The sequence below is a fragment of the Aptenodytes patagonicus genome, chromosome 16 (genome assembly GCF_965638725.1).
Source record: "Aptenodytes patagonicus chromosome 16, bAptPat1.pri.cur, whole genome shotgun sequence".
In the NCBI taxonomy this organism is placed as follows: Eukaryota; Metazoa; Chordata; class Aves; order Sphenisciformes; family Spheniscidae; genus Aptenodytes; species Aptenodytes patagonicus.
The window spans coordinates 6,859,284-6,884,869 of NC_134964.1; the positions used below are offsets into that span (position 1 = coordinate 6,859,284).

The 25,586-nt window shown below is 58.0% G+C and overlaps 2 protein-coding genes across 8 annotated transcripts in view; one reads left to right on the top strand and one right to left on the bottom strand.

The window, feature by feature from the left end:
• AATK (apoptosis associated tyrosine kinase) overlaps positions 1 to 592 on the top strand; it is a 19,440-nt gene extending 18,848 nt beyond the window's left edge. The window contains exon 12 of the mRNA XM_076354117.1: positions 442 to 592. Coding sequence (XP_076210232.1) covers positions 442 to 592 — 151 coding nt within the window. The remainder of the gene's footprint in view (positions 1 to 441) is intronic.
• A 178-nt stretch (positions 593 to 770) lies between these two features.
• Positions 771 to 25,586, bottom strand: part of BAIAP2 (BAR/IMD domain containing adaptor protein 2) — a 49,536-nt gene continuing 24,720 nt past the window's right edge. The window contains exons 5-17 of one of the 7 annotated variants that reach the window (XM_076354158.1): positions 25,484 to 25,555; positions 24,993 to 25,130; positions 13,662 to 13,814; positions 11,052 to 11,279; positions 10,206 to 10,407; positions 9,477 to 9,678; positions 9,299 to 9,367; positions 8,883 to 9,045; positions 8,523 to 8,621; positions 7,020 to 7,054; positions 4,572 to 4,578; positions 4,378 to 4,468; positions 771 to 1,949 (exon numbers count right to left, since the gene is read on the bottom strand). In XM_076354158.1, the coding sequence (XP_076210273.1) occupies positions 1,924 to 1,949; positions 4,378 to 4,468; positions 4,572 to 4,578; positions 7,020 to 7,054; positions 8,523 to 8,621; positions 8,883 to 9,045; positions 9,299 to 9,367; positions 9,477 to 9,678; positions 10,206 to 10,407; positions 11,052 to 11,279; positions 13,662 to 13,814; positions 24,993 to 25,130; positions 25,484 to 25,555 (1,485 nt within the window). In that variant the 3' untranslated portion in view covers positions 771 to 1,923. Of the gene's footprint in view, positions 1,950 to 4,377; positions 4,469 to 4,571; positions 4,579 to 6,291; positions 6,392 to 7,019; positions 7,055 to 8,522; positions 8,622 to 8,882; positions 9,046 to 9,298; positions 9,368 to 9,476; positions 9,679 to 10,205; positions 10,408 to 11,051; positions 11,280 to 13,661; positions 13,815 to 24,992; positions 25,131 to 25,483; positions 25,556 to 25,586 lie in introns of those variants that run through there. The other 6 variants (XM_076354157.1, XM_076354154.1, XM_076354155.1 and 3 more) reach the window with 6 other exon arrangements.

Sequence of the window (25,586 nt, forward strand, 5' to 3'; positions counted from 1 at the left end):
ATCAGCCGGGGGGGCTGGGACCGGGGCTGCTCGGGATGGAGACCAACGATGCTCCAGGGCCAGGTGGATGCCTCCGACCAAGGAAAAACACTGGGGGTGGGAGGGGTGGGGAGGATTTTATTGCTCATAAATTAATTTTTCTCATAAAAAATTATTTCAGGTTACATCTTGCAGGTGCCACCAAGCCAGGAGGTGCAGTGAAGCCCCGGGGGCTGGCTGGAGCCCGGGGTGGCTTCCTGGGGGGTCCGGGGGGGGGGGACGGCAGCCCCCGGCATGGGGCTGGAAGACGATAATGCTGGTCCGGTGGTCGAGGGGACCCCAGGCCTGCCCCCACCCCAGGCTGTGAGCCCCCAGCCCTCTCCCACCCGCTGCCCCGCGCCCCAGAGGAGCCCTTCCCCTTGCCCCTGCCCCGTCTGGCCCCCCCCCATCCATCGCCTCCAGCCCCGTGAGAGGAAGAAGCAGCACGTCGACCAGAGAACCCAGCCCTTGTGTGCAGCCAGAGCCCGGGCGGTCGCAGGAGAAGCTGCTTTCCTGCGGCGGAGCTGCAAAAACCATCAGAGGGGATATGGCAGCGATGAGCCATCACGTCTGACTGGGAAAGAGCCCTGCCTGCACGGAAACCCACAGGCAGCTACCCACGTGCCCGGGGCGCTCTGTGCTCAGCAAAGCACCCACTGAACGGGCTGCGGTGCACTAGCAATTAAAAAGTGCAAAATGACAAATACAATGGAAAAGGCAAAACCTCTGAGGGCGCTGCCCCCCCCCCCCCCCCCCCCCGCTGCCCGCCACACAACTGCTCGCCCACGGAAGACACGGTTCCTGCCTGGAAAAACCTCTTCTCCCTGTTCCCGTAGCAGGGATGCGACCCCTGCGCTGGCTCGGCTCAGGGTGCAGCGGCAGCCAGGAGCTGTGAGAACGGCCCAGGCACCAGTTCGCTCGGGGGTGCACACCCCAGCAATAAGCCTAGCGAGTATATATATATATATATTTCTCTCTCTGTCTCTCTCTCTCATGCAGCCCTAGTAATAGAAGAAGAGCAAACAGCCAAGCAAGAGGTCTGGATGGGAGAGCCTGTTTGAGGGGAGCACCCGTTCAACTGCCGGGCACCCCACAGCCCCGGGCACCCCAAGGCACGCTTAAACAGAGCCCTCACCTCCAAAAGTGGTTTTTTTCTAGCTTATGTTTTACAGCAGTACCATAATACCCTACTATATACAGAGACCTGGCGCTGCAGGAGCTCTGGGACTGGAGCCGTCCCCGTCCCCGTCCCCGCAGGGGCTGCAGTGCCAGCACCTCGCCGCCTCCCAGCCTGGTGCGGGCTAGTGGAGTGGGCAACCGGGGTCTCACAGGAGCCTGGGAGCTGCCTACGGCTCCCACCACCCCCTTGACTTGCATGGGGGATCCAGGCTATCCTGCCTGTCCCAGGGGTCCCTCCTGGCCGGGCAGGGGGGAGCAGCGGGGTGGTGTCTCCCCTCTGCCATCGCCGCTCCACCCCGTGCAAGCCCAAAGCGCAGCTCGCCTCTGGAGAGCGGCTTTCCAGCTGAGGCCGTTCTCCCAACCATGGCGAGCTGCTGCTAAGCCTAGAAGCAAACCCAGCTACGGGACACACTGGGAGTGCGGGGCGGGGGGGGGGTGTCTGCCATCGCGCTAGTTCTGTGCAGGCAAAGGCTACATGGCAGCGGTTTAACCCTCTGCCACCGAGAGGAATAAGCTGGGTCTAGAGAAGAGAGAACTAGGGCACTAGCTTTAGCCTTTGGCTTTCAAAGCAGCAGGATTAAATAAACTCCGCCTAAAAATGAAGTCCTGGAAAGCCAGACATGCAGCGGCGAGGAGGAGGCGGCGAGTGCCGTGTGGCACAGCGGACACCAGCGCTCCCAGATCAGCTGATGAGCGGAGCTGAGCGGTCGTTCGTCACTGTTGGTTTCAGCTGGACGTTGGCAAAGGGGTTTCTGCAGAGAAAGAGGAAGGCAGAGTTTAGCAGGAGGGATGGCGGCAGTGGGGCCTGCGAGGACGGGGCACCGGCACAGCGAGCGGCGACGTGATGAGACCCCAAAAAGCTTTTGCTGCAGAGCCGAGACAGCCCCGCTCGCTGCAGAGGCTGTGCTGGGCGTGCTTCGAGGCTGAGCCCAAGCCCGAGTGGGGCTGTCGGCGAGCCTGGAGCCACCAGCCCTGTCCCCTCCACCTGCTGGGTTCAACAGCATTTGGGAAGGAGTTAAGTTGGAGCTGCTCTGCCCTGCAGAGCCCTTGGGCCGAGCTGTCCCCTGCTCCTCTGCTTCTCTCACAGCTAAAGCAGTGGTGGATGTAAGAGATGAGCCAGCAAGGGCTGCTGCATGCGGGATGTTCTCCTACCTCGCTTTCCAGCAGGCCTAAAGCTGGGGCTGCTGAGGAGGGCCAGGGCTGGAGAAGCTCCAGCCCCCAGGCTGGGCTCAAGCCATTCCCATGCGTGGGAGCACCCTGAGATCAGAGCTTGCAGCTCTGTGCTGTGCCAGCTGGGAAGCCTCTGGAGAAGCCAAATGTCGGAGAGGCAGAGCACGGGAAAGGAAGGGTGCCCAGATGAGCCGGCTACGCAGGAGCTCGGCAGAACCACGAGGCCAAGCCCAGCCTGGCTCCCGGCAAGCCAGCCTCGGCTGCCCCGGGGAGCAGCAGTATCCCGCAGCCAGAGCCGTGAGCGGCCGGGCTGAGCTGGGCTTTACCTACCTGGGGCATCCCCAGCGCTGTCCTGCTGCCGCCAGCGCTCACGGCTACAGCTATTGCTGCACGCGGCATCTGCAAATGCGCAGCCCTGACATGCACACGTCCTGCGGCCGGGACGGGGGACAAGGGCTGCTGCGCAGGGTGCCGTGACACGAGGAGCACCCTTACCTGCCCCGGGGAGGTCCCCTCTGTCCCCTCCTAGCAGCACAGCAGGAGGTAACTCCCGAAGGGTGCAGGCAGCCGCGGGGGTACCGTCGGCTGCCTGTGGTGCACGGCCCCCCCTGGGCTGCCCGGAGCCATCGGGTCCAAACCCGCACTGGGATCATTGGCTAAGGGAGCTGCAGAGCACCCCTGCAGCCCCGCACACCCCCTGCCTCTCCTGCCTGCAGCCAGACAGCCCTTCCCCGCCTGGCCGGCCCCGGTTCAGCCTCTGCCCCCAGCCCTCCCCAGGGCTGCCTCTCCTTTCTGCGATGGAGGCAGTGGCCGTGTGCCCGCACCAGCGAGCCCTGCTCAGCCCCCAGTGCTGCCACGTCCCTACACGCCAGGTCCCACGGCCGGGCCATCGGCACATCTCCCCCACGGGGCACAGCTCTGCCATCCTGAGACAGGGGTGCAGGTAAAGTGCTAGCAAGACAAACATGAACATGGGCTTAAGCCACCTAAGGAGCAGCCGTGGTTACCGTCTACCTCCGCCTGGACCCGAGCAGCTTTGGGATGTCCCTGGCCACCTCCCCTGGGCCAGCAGGAAGGGGCTCAGTCCCCCCGGCCCCCCAGGAAGGGCACTCGCTGCTTCCCTTGGCCCCTCTCCCCTGCCATCTCTCACCTCTCCGAGTGTGCTTTTGCTTTACTCAAAAGATAAATGGCTTTTGCTTAAAAATAGGGTAATTAATTTCCCACCTAATTAATGCAGATTCTTAGATCCCTTTCCCCCCCAGGATGCCAAAATAGATTCTCAGGACTGGAGGGAGAGGAAAGGTTGCTTTGATGAGTCACCAGGGGTTATTATTTAACTATTTTTGTTCTGGCAGAGAAGAGCCATTGGGACGGGAGCCCGCAGCTCTGGCAGCCACGGGAAAAACCAGCTCACAGATCAAAGAGAAACAGGGAAGGGGCCCTCCTGGGCTTTGCAATGCCGGCAAGGGGGGTCTCGGCTCCTGGGGATACTCCTCCATCCCTGCCCTGGGGCCACGGCCGGGATCAGGACGAGGAGGCTCCCGAGATGCGTCCCCAGGGTGCTCTACAAGCAAAAGAAGCTGCTCAAAAAACTTGACGTTAGCATGGATCTGCTCTGTCCCCACGGGAGAGGGGTGGGGACGGCGATGCAGTGACTAGGCACTGGTGGGACAGCAGACACTGGAGACCTACAACCAAAAAGTCTGGTTATGGGGAGCAGGGGAAGCGGCGGGAGCAGGAGGAGCAGCTCAGCGTCCCTGGGGGAAAGCACTTCCCCAGCGGGCTGCCCAGCATGGCGGCGGTGCAAGGAGCCGTGCAGATGCAGTGTGGTTAGACCGGGAGCTCCCACCACCAGCACGGGGACAAGCGGTGACCGAGGGAGGGGACACGCTCGGCCGGGTGCAGGGAGGAAGCAGAGCAGTGGCACTGTCCCCGCGCAGCCCCGCGGCCGTCACCCGCTGCCCAGCACCAACAAACCCAGGGCTCGGACCCCCGAGACCGTCAACTTACTAACTACGGGCAGGGGCACCTCAAAACCTGGCCACTTCAACATCAGGGCTGCAAGGGAAAGAGAAGGCAGGTTGGAGGACACAGGGATACGCTCCGACCCCTTGATGGGAACAGAAGGTGTTGGTTAAGGAGAGGAACCGGGCTACGAGCTGGCGGCCACCCCAGCGCAAGAGCCTGCCGGCTGCACCAGACACAGTGCCTCTGGGCAGAGGAAGCAGGAGGAAAAAGAAGAAAAAGGAGGAAAAGTCATGTTTATTGAGTTGCTGGTGCTGCCCACCAGCTCCCTTGCGAGGAGGGGAAGGAAGGGCACAGCCAGCCGGGGCACCGGGAGCCACCTGCGGAGAGGAGAGGCCACGCATGGTGGGGGCTACGGAAGGGAGGGGGGCTGCTTCCTTCCACCCAGCCCCGGCCATCACCGCTTTCCCACCACTGCCGGGCCAGGAAAGCACAGCCGGAGCCTCGGCATGCAGCAAGCGGCAGCAGCAGCATCCTCGAGACTCACACAGAGGAGGGACCCGGCCCTTAAACAGTTTTAGCTGCTCCTGCTCAGCAAAGCTGTTTAAAGCCTGCAGGGGCTGAGCACAGACAGGCAGCACCCAGGGTCTCCCACGGCCGCCTAACGCCGAGGGGATGGAGAAGGGAAGAAAAAAAAAAGGCATGGCAATGTGCAATGGGCGATGCAGGCGGTGATGGGCAGCACACAGGCACGGCAGCCGAAAAAGACACCGAGGCCCAGCTCAATGCAATAAATAAAACTTTTATTCAAACAATAACTCAGTACAGGGCACATTTCTCTCTGGCTTTTAAAAAAGGTTTTTCAGCACTTTACAATGTCCATACAGGTTTTGCTAGGCTGGGTTTTTTTTTTCCCCCCCCTCTACATTCAGTCATTCAGCATGAAATATCCTGGGTTAAAAATCTTTAGCAAAATCAGGACATCGATGCAGGAGGGTCTTGTTACAATACGCCCATAGGCAAGTATATAAAACAAAAACTTGTCCGTGTGTGTGTGTGTCTGTATTGCCAGCAATGTCCTAGTAAACAGGCAATGTAAGAGGTTTTAAAAATCACATCAGAAAAAGAAAGCGTGTACAGCTTTGCAGTGGAGACTGCCACGGGCACTGGAAGGGCTACGGCCGGGCTTGGCTGCGGGAGCAGGACCCCGAGCGCCGACCCAGCAGGGTGGGAGACCCCAGCCACTGCCGAGCCCCCCGGCGCAGCGGGGGGGGGCTGCCTCGCTCAAGCCCTGTTTAGGGATGCGAGTGCATCCTTGGACGGCTCCACACCAGCCCCCAGCGCTAACGTGAGGTAACAATACCTTGCTACAAAAAAATATATATATATTTATAAAACAACCAGGAGTAACCCTTCCAGGGGGGCTGCCGGCTGCACCTGACAGCCAGTGGGTCTCCAGCCAAGAAGCAGCCCTTTCCCCGGGGCAGGAGCTCTGCACTATCTGCTTCTCCCAAAGCCACCGCAGCAGGCGGTTGGATGGAAGCGGATCAGGCCGAGGGGGAGGCGCGGGGCTGCTGCCCCCCGTGGGAACGGCATCCCGGGTGCGGGCATCCCGGATGCTCGGTAACAGTACGGACACCAGAGGCCATGCATATTTGTTCCGGTCTGGGAGGTTTTGTCCAGGCTCGTGCGAGGCGGCTGGCGTGCAGCCCCAGAGGAGGGATAGTGCATCGCTAACATTCACACAGCAGTACAAAAACTGGGTCCCACTAAAGTGTAAACTGCATCCAGGCTGCTTCAAAGCGAGCACAGACCGATTGGCAGTTTCTGCTCTGAAAAGGCTTCAGAAACAAGGGCACTGTGAACACCGGGGAGGGGTGGAGAAGCACCATGGTTTCCTTGAAGATCACAAGAGTTTAAAATCCAAAAGAAGTCGAGAAAGAGAAACGAGGGGGAAAGAAAAAAAAGGGGGGAAAGAAGCAGAAAGCTCTTCCAAGCAGCAAGGGGCCGCCGCTAGCCAAGGTGTCCTCACACCGTTGATACCAAACTGCCACTGCCGCTGCGGAACAAAGCACAGGAGACTGCCAGAGTGGCCGGGACCGCCAGCGCACGCCATGAGGCAGCACCATGCCCAGGAGCCCAGCTCCCCGGCATGGTGCCACGGGGACCAGCAGCAGCACCCCCACCGCAGAGCGGGGCGGCGAGCTCGACCCCTCCCCATCACCACTTTGCTCGCAGCCCGTGCCTGCAGGTTTGGGGTTTATCCCCAAAAGCAAGACGGGGTGGCTCCAAGGCAGAGGGAATGAGGATGGAGGAGCTGCTGGGTGGGAGAAGGTGCCGGGGAAAGAACCCAAGAGCGTGCACTCTCTGGGGCCTCGCTATCCAGGCGCAAGCCCCAGAAAGGAGGCTGGGGAGATGCGACTCTCTCCAGAGGAGCACAAGGGGTGCGAGGTCAGGGATGCAGGGGCTCGCCCCGGGACTTGCCCTCCCCGGGAGACGCTGGGTCCCTCCGCGCTCACAGAAGAGACCTGCACCATGTCCTCCACCACACAGCCCCATCCCAGCCACCGCCTGTCCCCCGGGGAGCCCGCGCAGGGACCCACATGGGGACACGGCACCACGGCTTCACCCAGAGCCAACACCAACAGTTCACTTTCAGGTAATGCAACAGGAAGGTGAAGTCTTACCTGCTGACGGACCTCGTCCCGTAGTCGTCGAGACCCTGCGGAGAGGAGGGGAGGAAGCACTGTGAGGGGTGGGGGACATGGGCTGTGCCCGTTCAGGTGCCACTGGAGGGTCACACAAACAGACCAAAGTGCATCGGGACCCAGGGATGCCGGGGCTGAGAGCCAATGCATTTGGAGAGGAAAGGGAGATATGGAGATGATTTAAATGGCATTTAGACAGAGAGTAAAGTTGCACCACTTTCTTTGGAGCAGGACTTTATTCTGGCAAGACAAGGGAAAGCAACAGCCGGGAGAGCCCCGGTCTGCTCTGCCTAGCCCCACCGTGGTACAGAGCTCCAGCCACTTTTGAGATGCAAGACACTCAAAAAGGGATCGAACAAGTCTGAGAGACACCAGTGAAATGTTCTGTGGAAAGAGGTGTTTGTCTGTATTAACTCCCACCAGAAACCCACAGGGTTTTGGACCATTTTCTCCTTCAGCTGCTACTGAACACTCTTTGCAGCAGGGAAGGACTGCAGTGGTCCAAGGAGCAGACGGGGACCGGGCTCAGAGGAAATCCCTTGAGGACATCGCTCCCCGGGCAAGGACCTGCCCTGGGATACGGCCATGGAGCAGCTCTGCTCTCCCTGACAAACACGGGACTGCTCCAGGAAGGAGTAGGAGTCGCTGAGCTGGCCATGCACCAGGGATCAGAGACCCATGTTCCCACCGTTCCAGGAACGCTCCCCCGATCACAAAACCCCAAATCCAGCAGCAAACCCTGCTGGGAAAACCCAGCAAACAGAAGTGGGGCTGCGCTTGCCCATCCCCTGCAGAGAGGGCCAGACGCCGGCTGGAGCTGCCACCTCTCCGGAGCACCCTGCCGAAAGGTCAGGTGCTGTATGGCCGCCTCTCCCCCTCCTCATCCTCTCCCCATATGCCAGCACATGCCAAGCGCTCCAGGGAAGCCAATGTGGCTCAACCCACCACGCTCGTTCTGGTGGGGAAGCCCCGCGCCAGTGGCTCCTGGATTAAGTTGATCTCGTCCACACATGCATCCTTCCCAATGCATTATCCGAGAAGCCCTGAGCTCATTTTGGACAACCACCAGAGCCCTGGACAGGGTCTGCCCCAGCCCTGCACACTCACTCCAGTGTTCCCACGGGACTATCACTGGCTTGAATCGGCATGTGCCAGAGAAAACGCTTCCAGCTGCCTGTGAACAGCTCGTTTCTGGTGGGAGGCTCCCATGGAGTCTGCAAGTGTTGTCCTTTGGGGGTTTACGGTGCCATTTTGTGCCATTCGTTCCCCATGCCTTGCCCGTTCTGCCCACGTCAGCCAAACCGGCTGGTCCTCCCCATCCGCTGCTCTCCTCTCCCGCCGCCTCCCTGCGTCCCCCATCCCTTCTGCCCCAGGAGATGCTCAGCAGGAGATGGGGCCCCGGGCAAGGCACACAGGTCACCAGGCAAAAACAGCCAACTGCCCGTAAATCCCAAGGGAAACATTGCGTGCGTTCGGACTTACAGCTGTCGACCTAGCGTAAGGCTTGTAGTGAGCGGAGGGTGGTTGGCAGAGGCCACTGGAATAGTCTTTAATTGCACAACCATAGGGCATTAGGTAGTCCTATAAACAACGAACACAGGTTGGAGAGCAGCCCTCCTTCACCTCCACATGGTCTACACCACGCCAAGACCGAGAAGACGCTTTAACACATTTCACCCTTCTGCTTTAAAACCACAGGCGGGACGGAGATGCCGCAGACACCCGGGTCACTGCGTGCAGGGTCCCAGCAGGGACTAACGCCCAGGACTTTGCTCAAGCATCTCCCGTTTATAAAAAGTCCTCCCCGAAGTGGGAGAAGCCCCCGTTGCCCTGCGGACTCACCTGGGAGAAGGCGGGCACGGCCACGCTGTACGGCCTCTGCTTGAAGGTGTTGACGCCCTGCGCCGGGAAGGCTTGGGAGGCCATGCCATAGTCAGGCGGTGGGATGGCGATGTCGTCTTTGTCCAGCAGGTTGCCGGTGCTGCTGCTCTTCCCTTGCTGCAGGCTGGGCGGAGGGACCCAAAGCAGAAGCATCAGCACCAGCCCACCCTGAGCTGAGACCCCCAGGCTGCCCGTCCACCCAGGGCAGGGGACCCCCATGGCCAAAGCTCCCCTCCGAGCCAGCTACCACCCGCTTGTGCTGGGAGTTACTCCTAACAACATGCATCACGTCCAGGGGAAGCAGAGTATTCCCATCCCAAGCCCACAAGCCTGCCCTGGGAGGGGCACCCGGCACGGCACCCGCGTGACGCTCCTACCTCGTGTGGACCCGCTCGCTGCCATCGCTGTCGAGGACCCGCGTGTAGGAGAAAGGAAACCAGCCCCTCCTGAAAGGCAAAGGCAGGGGATGAAGCCAAACCCACGTTTATTCATGGAGGATCCAGAAGAGGCTGCACCCGGGGTGCAGCGGTTCACAGGGATGGCCACGGCACTCACATTTTTGTTTTCTCGCTCTCTCCGTAATGCCAGCCGTCCCTGGCTTCTGGCACAAGCAGTGTGATGAGGTCACCCTCCTTGAAGCTCAGGAGGGTGCTGTTATCTCCAGCAGCGTGAGAGAAAATGGCCTGCACCCTCGTCCTGCCGTTCCTCTCGAGCCCTGCAGCCATGGAGCTGGAGCGCGGCAGCGTCTTGTTTTCAGCTGGTGGGAGAGAGACCGACGAGTGCCCCAAGTCCTTCACCCCTCGGCCAAACCCAGGCACAGGTAGGGGCAGGTCCCTAACCTTGCTTATTTTACCCCAGGTGCCAACAAAACCCTCAGTGTTTGACTCGCACCTTCCTCCTTAACGAGCAGGGTCCCAGGCAGGATCAGGCCACTGCTCTTGGCATCACCCACCAGCCGTGGCAGAGGGAACAGCCTCCCTACGCGAGATTCCTCACAGTTTTTCTCCTGGAAATCCTGTCCGTGGGCTGAAAGCCCACCCAGCCAAACCCCACCCCGGCGAAGCCGCGGCAGAGCACAGCTCTGCTTGTTTCCTAACCCCAGGTCCAGAGGCACGAGCAGGGAGGGACACTGACGGTCACTGCCCCGCCACCAACAGCATCCCCGACAACCCTGCTCACCGCGGCTGCAACCAGCCCCTGCTGAACGCTCCCTACGAGCGCCGCCCGGCACAGCCGGCGGCACGGGAGCCCCCGGAGCGGAGAACGGGGAGGACTAAGCCTCACCTGATGCGTAGCTGTTTTTCGGTGGTACATTTTTGCGAACTGGGAGTGTATTGGAGTAAGAGTCACTCAGCTGCTTCTGAGGCTGGGGAGGAGATAAAGATTTGGGCTGTGCTGGCTTCATCTCAGACCAGTGGTTGTACCCATCACTGTCTGGGCCTGAGACTCCATTCATCACCGGCATGGCCTCCTGTGCCGACATGCGCTACAGAGAGAGGAGAGGAGGAGGGGGAAGATGGGGAACGTCTTCATTAGGGCATCCCACCGCAGCTCCCGGGAAGGCGGCTCACAGCAGACCAGAGCTTCAGCCTGTTTGGTTTAGTTCCCCCACCTGAGACAAACTGCTCTGGGGGGAGCAGTGGGGTCACCTCTACGGTATTTTACTGCTCCAAGCTGCCTCACACCCAGTAAATCCCTCCTGAGCTCTACTGCTCAGCTCGTGCCCCCACATCAGGGTGGAGACCCTTTTCTGAAAGGTCTTTCATCCCATGGGTCGCTCCAAGCGCCTTCCTCCCATGGTTACTGGGGTACCTTGGTTCAGCCCCACAGCTCTAGGACCAGCCTGGCCAAACGAGTCCAGCTCGCAGGTTCCCCAAACCCATCCCGGGAGCCCCTGCAGCCCCTGCCCCTCGGGAGCTCAGCAACCCGGGATGGGATGGGCTGCCCATGCCCACGCCAGGCTCCTTCCCGCATCCCAGGGTGACGCGTGCACGAAGCTGCACATCCCTGCGCATCAATGACAGTCCATCAAAAGGCAACTTGCTGAGGACAACGGTGACACCGGCCCGGGCTCATGCCTCCAAGGTTTGCTCAGAAGGGCAGGACAGCTTCCACCACGGAGATACTTACTCCTACAAAAGGTGCCAGCTCCGGGGGGACAGGGAGAGGTTTGGCACCAGGGATGGGGTCAGAGATGATGAGGTTGGATTTAGATGTAGACAGAGGGCTGGGCATAATGGTGCCATTACTGCTGGCAGCCATCTGCTGCATCAGCTGTATAGCGCGGTCCGGGATCTTGTTAGGATCTGAGCAGGACTGCTGCCACAGAGGCAGCTTCTGTGTCAGCATGTCCTTCCCCTGCAACAGAGAAAAATGAGGCATGAGGGCACACGGGTGCAGGAAAACCCATCCAGCTCTGCACCCCTCCCTGAGCAGCACTGCGTGGATCCAGAGCCGGCCCGATCCTGGCCACAAGATTGATCGACTCCTCTGTGCATGGCATGGATAAGATAAAACACAGGGATTTACCGCTTCCAGGCTCTGATGGCAGCTGAGCCAGGAAGGTGTCACAAAAAATGGAAAGGAGGGAAGGAAAAGGTAATTCATCTCCCCAGCTTATTCCGAGATATCCTGCGTGGGGCAGCTCCAGGAGCAGAGGGGCCGTAGGAAGCTGGGCAGGGTGCTGGGCTCCGTGAGAACGGCACCGCTCGACCGAGCGGAGAAATAAAACCTGACCAAAGGCTCAGCCATGGGACGTGCAGTGCACAGTCGTACTCTGAGCTGTCGCCCAGGTCCTGAGGGATGAGCTTCATGCTTAAGGCGACTCAGCCCTGGTAGCCTCTGGCCCCACCACCCTGCAGCTAAACGCTGCTGTTCCCTGCCCATGGGCAGAACCTGCAGCCATCCACCACCGTGCTCTGAGCCAAGGGGGGGGGTGGGGGGGTGGGGGGGTGGGGAAGATGGAGCTAAACCTGCCCTTATTCAGCTAACACACCCATGCCGTGTGAGCAAGCATCCCATCGTGTGACTCTCCGAGGGATGAGATGTCCCAAACCACCATCATTCCCCAGCCAAGCATCACACAGACCCCCAGCCACCTGCCTAAACACCTCCCTGGGAAACACGCCGTGAAGGGCTGCGGAGGAGCAGCTCCGGTAAGCCTGAGCGCTAGCTCGCCTGCCGGCTCACCCCACAGCAGAGCCACGCGGCAGAGGGTGACCCGACCGACACCTCTGCACAGCTTCGCAGCCGGTCTCACCTGGAGACAACTTGGTCCCTACGTATCAAAAAGCCCTCTAAAGCCAATTTCAAAATCCCAGAACATTTCCCCACTATCGGCCACCGGCTCCAGCCAAGGCGCAGCCTCGCCACCCAGCCTGCGGCCGCTGCCAGCATCCTCCGGGAGCCACAGGCAGCAGCAGGACGGCGTTTTTAGCTGGCAAGGCCCACGCTGGCTGCCGGGCTGGTGTGGGGCCCGGTGCCCACGCCACATGTACGCCCACACCACTCTGGACGAGCCGCCTGCAGAGTCCCTCTTGCAAAACCACCCTCCGCGCGCTGCTGCGAGACGCTTTTGGTTTCACTGTGCCACAGTCATGCTGCAAGTGCCGGCACCCTTGTGCCTGCCGATCCCCCCCCCCCCCCCATCCTTGGGGGGGTAATTTTTCCCTCCTGCACTACAGGAGGAGTTCGCATATGCCGAGCATCGATTCAGCCTGCAGCGCCGCGCGAGGACAGTGCTGACTAATCCAAACTCCTTCTCCTGCTCCTCGGTGCCAAGTGCGGCAGTAACAGATGGGTGCTGTGAGCGACGGGGGGTGGCGATGGGGAACAACCAGAACAGGAGCACAAGGCTGTGGGAGCAGTGCCGGTGTTCCCAGCCCTCGTCCGGATGGATTCCACTCCAGACCAGTGCAGGGGGCTGCCGCTCTCCATGCCAGCAGGCAGCAGCTCCGGCCCCTGGCCCAGGAAACGTGGGCGGCCTGGGAATGGGCAAGAGGGGGTTTGGAGCAGGAGTTTAATCCCCACCTTTACTAAGGCCAGGGGTACCAGGGGGTTGGAGGGAGCCCTCTCCCTGCCCTGCCAGGTGGGCAGCACTGCTCCGACTCCAAGCAGGAACGGTGCTGCTTTGCATTTCTTCTGCTTTTGCAAGTCATGAGCTGATGCATGAGGAACCTGAGGAGCCTCTGCTGGGGCAGAGCCCTCAGACCTCGGTGACCACGACATGCAGGAGAGGTGAATTCAGCCCCATCCACCTACCACGAGCTCATCCACGTCGCACTGTGGAGGGGCTGGCACCGCCTGGGCAAGCCAGACGGCAAGGATGCGCTGCCAGGCTCTGCCCTCACCACTGCCACATTGGCACTCAAGCAAACCACAGTCGGTCTAGTCTACCTTTGAAATGCAGAGCAGCACCCATGGGAGACGTGCCCCCTCATCAGAGGAAGAGCAGCTCGGGGTGCAGCTGGGAGGGCAGCACAGCCCTGCCTCTCCCAGCCCGGGAGCACACGTGCTTCCTGGGGCACCTCACCCATGGGTCACCCATTGGTACCTTCCCCCCCCTGCCGCCCCCCGAGCCGCAGGGGCTGCATCAGCTGTGGCTTTCATGGTATCAGCCTGCTCTACAGGCAACGGCTCGTGACAGGAGCATCCACCCGGTGACGGGGCAGCCAGGGACCTGCAGACCAGTGGCCGCAGGAGCACGGCAGCAGATTGGCGGCTGTGGCGGGGCCAACTCACCTTGGCGTGGTAGGTGATTGCGCTCTTCGCTACCGCGCACTGTTTCTCTACCAGGAAGCAGAACCGTCTCCTCTCTTCTGTGAGAGCTGTCTTATAGCCATCAGAGACGTAGTTTTCCAGCTCACCTTGCTTGTTGCTGATGGCTTCGATGTACTAGAATGGAAAGAGAAGCAGAGAGGTGGCTGCCTTCACCGCTTTGCCCACCGAGCACCTGCCCCTCTGTGCGCAGGGTAGGGGATGCCGCAGCATCCTCCGGAGAGGGGTCAGTGGTGCAACCGTGGGGCTGGTGGGGGGGCGGCCGGCAGGCAGGGTGCCCGCAGGGGGGCCCCCCCCAGCACAGGACACGCACACGTGTGCCTGCGTGGCCCCTCCAACCCACCCTTACTCATCGGAGCCCCCCCCACTCACGGGCGCTGACTCAGCGTGTGGGCTGGGAGCCGCGCGGGTGGCGGGACGAGCTGTACCGCGTGCAGCCGCCCTCTCACCAAACAGGTGCCCGAGCCACGCCGAGGCACTCGCACCAGCGGCCGGGGAGGTTGCCCCCATCACCCAGGGCTGGCAACGGCCCCCGCAGCCCCCTGCTCATTCCTGTCCCCGAGAGGCACCGCAGCGCACAAACCACCGTGAAACCCAGCCCAGGCTGAACACCTCCGGCACCTCCTCGGCTGCCGGCGTCTTTGCCGAATCACTGCTTGCTGCCCATCGCTGCCTGCAAGGGTGGGCAGGGTGGCGCTGCCGAGAGCCAGGGGCCGCGGAGGAACAGCACGTGAACCCCTCCAACGCACGCAACCATCAGCGACACTAAAACCACCGGCAGCGCTTTCAGTTTGCATTTGCCAGTCAGCTGCAAGGTAAGCGGTGCGGGGACGGGTGCACGGTGCCAGGGCAGGGCAGCGCCTCACGCTGGCACAGCACTCCCTGCCCGGCCGCAAGCAGCAAGGTGACTGCTGGGGCGGCCGTTCCTCGATGCCGTACCCTGGGGCCGCGCAGATGCCGGGACCCTGCCAGCATCAGGCAGAGATGCCGCAGACGCAGCAGCGGGAGGCTGCTCTGCTGGTAGGGGCTTCTGCTCTACCTACGTGACTTCTGCCAGCATGGCTGTGGCATGCAGGGCTTTGCCAGCACCGTACAGGGCATGGAAGTGGCACATGGGGCCGGGCTGGGGTAACCTGGTCTCTCAGGCTGACCTGTGCGATGCAAACATGGCACATGGGAGGGCTTCAGAGCAATGCTGGGGACTGCAGGGCTGCTGCTCGGCCACACCATCAGCATCCCTGAGCACAGAGGGTGGGAGATGTCCGCAACCCCCTGAACCAGCCACTTTCTCCTCCCCTCAATGCCCTTGGGATGTCCCCAGCTCCTCTGCAAGGAGCTTCCTCCCTTGATGTGGCACTGGGAGAGCAGCCACCAAGCCTCTAAGAGGAGCATGTCTCCCACCCATCGCTGTCCTGCCCTGCAACACCTCATTGCCACTGGCTCTTCCCTGGGACAGCAGCACGACACTGAAAAGCCACAAGCAGCCGCGCAGACCAGGCACCACTAAACCTGTTCCAGAAAGTCTGAGTTCCCCTGAGAAGGGAATTAAACTGGAAATTCAGGGCCCAAAGCAGCTTTACTTCTTTCTTCATGTTTAACAGTTATTTTTAACATGCTACAATATTTATTAGCAGACACATAAAATGGAACAAACCTCAACAAAGCAGTGAGATTAAGTGACATCCCAGACTTCAAAGGGGGCTTATTTCAGAGCTGGAGCTCCTACTGCTCCCACCCTGCTTGGAGCATCCTCCCTCAAGAGCAAACCCTGCGGAGAGCTTGTGCTGGACCCAGCAGGTTTTGGGTCTCCCCACAGGCACCAACACAGGTGGGGGAAAGGGAGTCAGTGAGAAATGGGTAAAAACCCAGTTTACGACCAACAACCCTGTTTCAAAGAGAATTTTTTTTCCCCCCAAATGAGCAAATCCAGTGCAAACGCCCATGTTTAGGAACAGAAATAAATGAAGGTAACTGAGCTGATGTCGTTGGGTGCAGAAGCAGAAGTAACGGAGGTATTTGCATTACCCCCAAGCGAAGCTGCAGGGAGAGCTGAGGCAGACCGGGGCTGGCGGGGATATAGGGGAGGGCCAGGAGGGAAAGCTGGCAGGCGGCCGTGCCGTGCCAGCAGCAGGCACAGAGGCACCGGGAAGAGGCGGCAGCAGCCCCGGGCACGTGCTGGCGGGCGGGAGCAGGCGGCAGTGGGAGGACATGCTCAGTGCGAGCAGGGAAAGCATCGCTCCTGTGGAGTGGGCTCAGGACAGAGGCGCTGCCGGCAGCACGCCGCCTCCTCCCAGGTATTATTAGCCCCGGGAACAGCACAGGGACAGAGCCCGGAGGCATCAGCTTGGCAGCAGTGACAGGGAGCCAGGAGGGAAGAACGTCTCAGCATCAGGCCAGAGAGCCCCTGGCTCCCCCAGGGTCTGGTGCCCCAACCCCTCCATTGCAGCCCTGCTACGCCTGGGATGGACCGAGCCCTGCTGTCCCCACAGCCCTGCACCACAGGCAGCTCCCAAAAAATGTTTCCTTCGCTTCTCTCCCGAGGGAAGCAGCGGAATGATGCTCCCTCTCCTGCAGAGCCAGTTTCTGGAAGGAAAGCGCAACCCTGACAGCACCTGAAATAGCAGGAGCGCGGGAGCAAGCGCGGACCCCGACACCCTAAACTCATCCTGCTTAATTTACTAACTGGGCCATCAAGAACAAGGCGGCGTATTCTTGATGGAGGAGTGAAATGAGTCCACCTCCGGCTAATTTAGTTCAGTAGCACAAGGACCATCCCGCCGCGATTCAGGTTTCCCCGTACGATAACCATCCCCAGGTCAGACACAGCCATACCCCGGGTACGGCGGGTGGGCAAGCATCAGCTCTACTCCCAAACACCCTGTACGCCGCGATGCGAGGCGGGGAAATTCTTCCTTATCTTAGTAACATTAGATTTTTAGTTTTAATCATGACTTAAATACGCAATTTAAAGCCTTATTTACATCCCTGATTTCAATCTTGTTTTGCAAGTATACTTTTAATTATTTCACTAAAGAAAGGCTTGTCTTAATGGCTGCAGCCAGTTAGAACATGTTGATTTGCAAGCAGAGAGCCTATGCTCTAAATTTAGTATTCTCAGCGCTTTTAATACTTTATGTAAATATGCCTGATGTGCCATTGATTTATTCGGAGCCTTGATTTTTACACGCTATTACATTACAAAATGGCGAGCAACAGTTCTTGTTCACTAGACAGTTTTCATTTTGGATTTGCTCAAAATGACAATGGGCTTTCAAATAAAGCATGGAAAGACAATTTAAAGAAAAACCTTGCTAAATACGCCAGATGCACAAGAAAAAAAAAAGTAACACGCAAAGCACGAGGTAAGAATCTCACTACTGCATGTCAAGGAGAAGCACCGTCTTTAATCAGCGAGCAGTGCTTTACCTGCAGCCAGGTGCCTGTCGGGCTCACGGCTGCTGCTCACGTCTCCTTTCCCCAGGGACAGAAGGGGATCCTGCAGCCATCCTGCGTTTTGAACCCCAGCCAAACACATTTCTCAGCTTGGCACGACCTGATAGTCAGCGTAAGGGCCAGGGGCAGGTGCCTCCCCGCCGGCCTCGGTGCATCTGGGCTCCACGGCTCAGCAGCATCCTCACCAACAAGCATGTACCGCTCGAGTGATGCATCTTAAATTCAGACCTTGATTTAGGCTGTCAGCTTCAAATTCAGATTTTAAGCATCATCTAAATAAAAATCCCAGTTCAAAGGAGGGGAAAAAAAAAAACCCATTTGTGACCTGAGCGCCCGAGGGGGCAGGGAGCCGGCCAGGGCGGCGCTCGTGGCCGTGACAAAAGCCAGAGCACACGCCAGAGCCACCCAAAAGCTCCAGAAACCTTTTCTAGGTTTCTAGGTTGGAGAGGCCTCAAATAACTCCCCCGCGCCCCCCCTCCCGAACACATCCACTTCCAATTCACCAGGAGCTGCTGACCTAATTAGCAATGTCAGCACGCGGCGGTGCTGGGCACAGCCGGGGAAAGGGTTTGGTTTAAGATGCTGCCGTGGCTCAGGGACGGGAGCCAGCAGAGCGAGGGCTCCTGCCTGTTCCAGGGAAGCAGCAATCCCAGGAGGGGGAGCCCAGTCCCAGCAGCCCGGGGAGCCCCGGCTGCACAGGCAGTGGTGGCTCAGCCAGGGACCCACCGCTTCAACCCCTCCCGGCTACCCAGTTCCCTGGGAAAGATGAGCAATGCTGGAGCAAAGCTTGGCCACGCTGGGTCCAGCCAAAGCTGGGCAATCTCCATTCAGAAGCCAGACCAAGTTACCCCAGCAGGTCAGACAGTAAATTAGGAACAAGAAAACATGAAAGAGGAAACAAAGTCCCCAACTCAAACGGCCGCTGTCATCCCCGGCACAGAAAAGCCAGGGCACACAAAGGCCCTGCCGCTTACACTAACATCTTCCCAATGCCACTCCAAAGCTGACAGCTAGAGGTGTGTGAAGATGAAAAAGCATCCAAGAAATGTCAAGACCCAAGTTCTTTTCAAGCGCACGCTGCCATCAGTGTAGTTAGCGCAGGTGGAACAGCACCATCATTACTGAACTTCAGTCAAGCCTTTAATAACCACACAGCCTTACTGGGAAAAAAATTAGTTCAAACTACTCTATCCAAGCCAAGAACGTGCAAAACAGTTGGGAACATGAGCCAAGGGCAGTGCTAATGCTAATGCATTGAGCACAACTGCAGAAATCAGCATTACAGATCTTTATCGGTGATCAGATGCGTCTGCCGCTGATGAGCGAAGGATCAGCCAAGAGGGAACCAACAGCAGGCAGAAGCCAGCAAGGCTGCCTTCCAGGGGGCACCAGCTAACCACGCTGGACATGGTTGTTGCATGTTTTGAGACCAGAAAGCCAGTAACAAACGCCACAGGGAACCACATGGCGGGCATGCTTCTAGCCGGCATCAGGAGAGATGCAGAGCAGGGAGGGGACCGTGCCCCCACACCGGCTCCAAACACTGGGCTCTCATCCCAGGGAGGGACAGGTCAGGATCAGCAGCACAGAGCAGCGGGCAAGAGAGACAAAGGAAAGAGAGGGGAAGGGAGAGGACTCTGCGAGCTGTGCCGGACCGATGCAGCAGGCTGAAATACCTGGAAGGAGTAAACGCCAAGAGAAAGGAGGATTTATGTAGGGAACCACAAGGGAGAATAATTAGAAAGTAATGGGATAAAATAAGAAAGAATTTAGGCTGATTAACAGAAGAAGAGCATCTACGCTGTTGAATAGTCTCAAAGAAAAACCGCTGAAACCCTACCACGGCATGTAGCCAAACTGCGGAAAGCAAGAAGCCTGGGGAACCCCAGCCCCAATGGCTCCTGGGGAAGGAGACAGCTTTTCCTCATTCCCAGAATTTACTCAGGGGAGACACCGTCCCCTCCCGGCTCCCTCTTGGCCACCTCCAGCCTCCATCATTGCCCAAGTGTGTTACAGATGGAGAGGGAGGTTGGTCGGTTTGTTTAGCCAGACAGAGCGATGCCGTATTTGAGCCCTGGGATATCAGCAGCTCTTCTCAGCAGAGCACAGCCGGGAAGGAGACCAGAGCTCAGAAACAAGCCTGAGGTGACCTAACCTCTCTTGTAATGAGGCAAATAAAGCAACAGACCAAACCCTCTCCCGCAGCAGAGAACGCCCGTACGCGGGTCACCATGGGAGCCAAAACACATTTCACTGCCTTTTGCAAGGACAAAGCACTCCCGCAGAGCCACGGGACCCCACGTCGCCACAGCCGTCCGCTGTCGGACGGTTTCTGTGCATCTGGCACACGGGCACCCCGAAGCTCTGCACCCTTCCTGGGGAGAAGTCAAACTCCCCCTGCCCTGTACAAGTACCAACATCTCCAGCCGGGGAAGGTCTTTTAGTGCCGGCACCCGCTGTGCTGCCCACCAGCCTCCACCGCTCCAGCTCCATCACCCTGCGGCCAAAACCCTCCCCCTCTGGGATGCTGCAGACGCTATAGTGCTGAGCGTTATCAAAGGTGAAATAATATGCAGAGCGGATCTCAGGGAGCACAACCCTGACAGCTGCCCCGCTCCAAGGATGCCGGCCTCCCTTTCCTTGCCCGAGAAGGGCTGTCTCCCCGCATTACATCGCCTGTCTCGCACATCTGTTCATCGGGGCATCAGCCTCATCCTTTCACTGCTCCTATACAGCACCATCCATGCACTCATGTGATATTACATAAAATTTACAGAGAGCAAAACAGCAGGCAAGCACTTTCTCCAGCCGGCTGTGTGGGGGTTTCATGATCAGCTGCTTAAAACGTTCCCTCAATACAGGGACACCCTGGATTGATGGCTCGATGCACAAGGTTTGGTACCGAAATGCTGATCAGATGTGGCCCTGACCTGCGCAGGCACAGGGACCGAGGGACCAGCTTTCCAAAAGAGTCATTTGAGGCATCTCAGCCCAGAGGAAAAGAAGTTTAAGACTTCATTTTGCATATTTGTAGCAGCTGCTTATAGATTTGTAGAGCTGGTTTCAGGAAACCACGCTTTGTGCTGGAGCCTGTAGCTCACCCGGGGTGGAAGAGATGCTGCCAGCCAGCCACGGCGGCTGAGCAAGCCCACCCCAGCCACAGCCACCAGAATGAGGAAGATGGAGACTCTCCTCCTCTCGGTGCTGCTTTTTTCATAAGCTCTCACAGGCCACAAAGTCTGAAAAAGCCGGTTCAGCATACGGCTCTTGTGGCACCACGTCCGGAGAGAAGAGGGTCCGGTGTACTGCCAGAGCAAGGTGCAACGCCCAAAGCCTCCCCAGACGCTTGGGGCTACAGCCCCACGGTAAGAGGGGCCAACATCACCAGCACGCGAGTTCACAGCTGATTACAGAGTAAGCAGAGGCAAAAAATACTGCAAGGGATGAGCTCTCCAGTAAGGTCCTGAGACATGAGCAAGTAACACCGCTGAGCTACAGGAACCCTCAGGTTGGTACTTCCCGAGTCGGGATCCCTTCCAGTCCTGACCTGGCCATGGCAAGAAGGACACCCAGATGCTGCCCACGACCAGAGCAGCTCAGCCCCAGACCTGATGCATCTCCCACCAAGCGTTTCACATGCACTTCCCCTCTCTGTATTTGCTGGGTTTGGACACCCAGCCTAACTCAGCTAACTTAAAGCACGATAAAACCTGGAGAGAGTCACCTGCAGCCACTGAGCTTTTACATAATTCTTCCCTATTTGACTTTTACATAAGCTTTTGTAACCTGGTTTGTGCACACTCCTTATCAGTTAGAGCTTCTTGACCTATAGCTAAAATTATTTCTCCTGATGGGAATATCAAAATGAGGTTTCAATTACAAAAGTTTACACACACACACCCCCCCCAGGTTATTTGGCACAGTGGTATTTAATGCTTAAAATATTCCCATAGGAGCAGGTGTAGGTGTGGACAAGAAGACACATCTGGGCAGGAGTCAAGTTCAGCCTCTGGAGCCCACCGCCCCCAGCTCAGCAAACCCCTGGTTTTGAAGGGTTGGGAGGAGCAGTGAGCTCCCTCTGCCCCTCTGGAGTTACCGTCGCAGCTGCTCGCCGGCACAGCCGCGCCGAAAGCCCTTTTGCCCAGGTCAGGCACAGCCTTTCACCACAAACGGCCGGCTTCAGCTTCGCTATTTAGCGTGAATTACAGTCAGCTTCGTCTCAGCCCAATGGAGAAATCCAATTGCTTGTAGCACTAATATGATTTGATAAATAGTTTGAACCAACATAACTTCATTGTTGAGCTGCCGATTCAATCAAAGTCCTAAACCCATCATGACCTTGATTTCATGGCTTGATCATAACCAGCGTTTAATGAAATTACAGCAGTTTAGTTTCCTTGGTGACTCTTTAATCTTAATATTGTTTTCATTCTTCTTCATAAAAGACATGAAGTGGATGGAATTGGTTTATTCTCCTGGTTTTCAACACCGGTCAAAAAAAAAATCTCGGTAACTACATAACCAAGATGAGATATTTGAGGCAGTTAGCTGTCTCAGCTTTCATTCCTCATGTATAACAAAAGCTCTGGACTGATTCATAAGGAATAAAAAGCCTGGCTTTATTGCAACATTCAGCAGTAACAACCCACAACCACAGCACCTCTCTTGACCATGACAAAGCTTTGGAGGTAGAAAATCACTCCTGCAGCCTAATTGCACTTTGAGCTGCTTTTAAGCTACACGAGTCGTCTTTACTGCAAACCACAAGGTATTTTAAATCCTCAACCATTTTAATCCTGTGACGCCCATCCTCATCTATTAAACTCCACAAAACAAGCACAAGAGACAGTGGCCAGGTGATGTGGGACTTGCAGACAACCCTGGATCAGCTCTCTCCATACAACAAGTGGCTGATGAAGCTCAGGAGAAGCCTCCTGCAAGTGTCCATGAGCATCACGCCGCTGCCTCATCCCGAGCAGACCTCCTCAGCCTCCACCTTCCCAAAGCTACTGCTCACCAGCCACAAGATAATTAGTTATGTGCAGTGCCTGCTGAATATCAGCATTTATTTGTGCTTTATAAAGGGGGGAAATCTGAATTGAAGAGCCACAAGTGAGGTGTTTGGGCTGTTTTACTGGGTTTTCTGATCAATCTAGCAGAGCATGGAGCCCGAGCCATGCTGGTACCCTGGCCCAGGGCTGTCCTCTGCCACCTGGCAAACCAGAGCCTGAACAGCTCCAAATCTCCTCTCACCTCAGCAGAGTGAGATGTTACAGAAACCACGTCCTGGAGCCCCCCCCACCGAAGGAGGACAGCACTGCTTCTCCCACCGCGCTCATCTCGCCCACCCATCTCACTCGCAGGCGATGACAAGATGTGGTCACTCAACAAGTGGTGAAGAGGCAGAAAGGAGCAATTCTGCTTCCCGTAGCATTAAATACGAAGAGAGATGATGACAGAGCATCAGACTCCTGGCTGCTGACTGCTACAGTAGCTTAAGTGCATGAGTCTTCAAAAGAGTAAGATGTTATTGCTTTATTGAAGGAGATGACTGATGCAGCTACCAGGACGTTTTCATCAGCTTCTCCCATTACAAGAAAAGTAATATGCAAGAGCCCATTAGAAGAGCTCCATCCAGTTGTTGTCTGATCAGTCTGCGGTCCCCAGGCACCAGCCTGATGAAGTCTTCAGCTTCCCACAAGCATCACGAGGTGCCTTCAGCAGCCTCCTCGGAGGCCGCCAGGGGTTTTACAAGCTGGACGCAGGGGTGGCTCTGGGCCAGCTAAACAAACCGAACCGCATGCAGCAGCTCCCCAGGGAGAACTGCTCTGTTTAAAGCCAGCTGAGAAAGATTTTTGTGGAGCAAAGCCCCACGGTGCACCACCAGCAGCTCTGCAGATGCTCCTGGTTCACTAAGCCTGGTTTCACTAAGCCCCACACAAAGCTCCCTCCTCGGGCCGGTACCAACACCCGCGTAGCTCCAGGCTGGACCCACCCTTGCAGCAATCCCCCCACCTCTCCAATGCCTGGGCAAGGGTAAGAACAGCATTGAGGGTGGCCCAAAACACCCTCTTTTTCTGTTGAAAGGAAATACCAGCAGCGCAGCCAGCAGAGAACAGAGGGAAAACTGCCCTCTCGGCTGAATTCAGCAATTTAGCTTTCTATTTTGATCGGGGGGGGGGGGGGGAAGCAGCGAGCAGTTGAGTAGTCTCATAGCTCTTTAAGCTCAAAAGCCATCATAAGGCTTTTTCAGAGATAAGCGCTTCCTAAATACTTACTGCTGAAAGATTAAGGGAATGAAAGCCTGATCCTGTTTCCCTGCCCAAAGCGGCCGTGCTAACAGAACTACCCTGTCCCTGCCACATCACAGCGGGAGGATCAAACCGTCGCTCCTCTCCCAGCTATATAAAGCCGGTCACTGGGATGGATTTTCTCCCTCCTCCGACTCCGGGTGTGGGATGGGGATCCCTGCACGGCAGCAGCCCAGGAGGGTTAGGCAGGAGAGGGGTGGCTCTGGCAGCAATTTCGCTCTGTTGTCCCTGTCAGCAGCTTTCACGGGTGGGGGATAAAGGTTTGATCCCCGAGTTTCCCCACGCTGAGCCTCATTGCCTAACAGCTTTTCCTGCTCAGCAGGAATTTTGGAGCGAGGGCTTGTGGAGACGCCACTACTCAGAAGTGGTTTAAGCTGCTCAGCTCTCAAGAACACGCCAGCCCCTGCCTCAGCGGGCAGGACACCCAAATCTGCTGCATCGACACCTTCCAGCCACGCTCCGGCCAGCCGTGCCTCCTGCAAGCAGCTCAGTGCAGCCTCGGCAGTCGGGGGCTGCAAACGAGCACGATCTCGGTGCAACACGCTCCGGCTCAGCACAGGAGCTGCATGCCGAGCTGGGGTGGATGACTGCGGGTGCGTTTTCCTCCTTCAGTGCTTATTCTGATTCACGCCACAGAGAATGACTGATTTCCCAAATTTTAGTGCAATTAAGAATGTCACTTCCCCAGCACAACCTTCACGGTACCTATCTGCCAATTAGTTTAAATGCCACCCTGTACATAGCCCCTGTGAGTGAAGTGCCACCGACGTTTAGATCCCCTTCAGCAGACACGGATCATCGGCACGTTACCGGCCCGTGGCATGCAAAGTAACAGATCCTGGTCCCAACATAATGCAGCAAAACCCGTCCAGGCAGGTGCTGTGAGGGACCCCAGCCCCACGCAGCCAGGACCCGATTAGCAAACGGCGCGTGGTTGGCGAGGGAGCCCACACCGCGATCACACCACAGTGATTCACCACAGCCACCCCCGGCCCGCGCCGCCATCCCGGCGGGCTGGGGGAAGGGGCGTCCCGGCAGCAGGCACAGAAAATATTTAAGCAAAACACCATCCAGAGGAAGATGGATCTGGCACAACAGAAATTAATGATCTTTTTGGGTTCATTCATTAAGCAAAAAAAAATAAAAAGCACCAGGAGCAGTGGATTGAGCAGGGTTAGTCACCGCCACACTGCCTGGCACAACATCTGCCGTCAGCGGAGCTCACAGCCTCCCCCTCTGCACCGTCCTCCCCCGGGGCGGCCACGAGACCAACCCGCTCCCATCACGGGCTGCCGCCCCCTCCCTATCCACACTTCCCACACCCCACCATGCTCCCCTAATGCTGCTGCGCCCGTTCCTCTAAAAAAAAAAAAACCAGCAAGCCCTTATCTAAATGCTTGCAAGAGCTGGGCCACCTCTAGCATGCGGTACCAAGCATCTGCTGCCCTGCACGAGGACGAGATGCTCGTCCCTCCCCCCCCCACTGGCACGAGGACAAGATGCTTGTCCCCCCCCACACCCAGGGTCCTACCTGCAGCTCCTTGTCAGAGTACTTCTGGGGGTTTTTGCTGCCTTGGCTCTTCTTCCGAAGTTTCTTCAGCTCCGCCTGGCACTTATCAAGCGAGTCCCCCTTGCTCCTTTGCTCCGTCTGGTATTTTTTCAGCGCAGCCTGGATGCAACAGGAGAAAGCTCTGAGCAGCCAAAGTCAACCCCCTGCCTCGGCCGCGGCTCCTGCTGCCGAGGGTTGGCAGAAGCAAGCAGACCCCCCCAGACTTTGGGAGAAGGAGGATCCCCACGGCCAGAGAGCAAACAGGGGCGGCAATAGTCTGACATCGGGGGAAACGCTGTTCCGTGCGTGGTGATGTGTGTGATGGCCGGGGATCCGTCTGTAACCAGGGGCATGAGCAGTGCCCAGGCACAACTGTCCCCTGAGCCGGGAGCCGGGCGAGGGGGCAGGCAGCAGGAACGGGAGACGCCCGAGCCAACACTTGTGCTGCTGGCCTACACGAGTCTTTAACTCACACTCAGGTACCGGGAGTCCAGCTCCACCTTCTGCTCCAGCTGCGTCAGGAGCTCATTGTGGAAGGACTTGAGCTGCAGGCAGAAAGAGAAAACACGGTTCCTT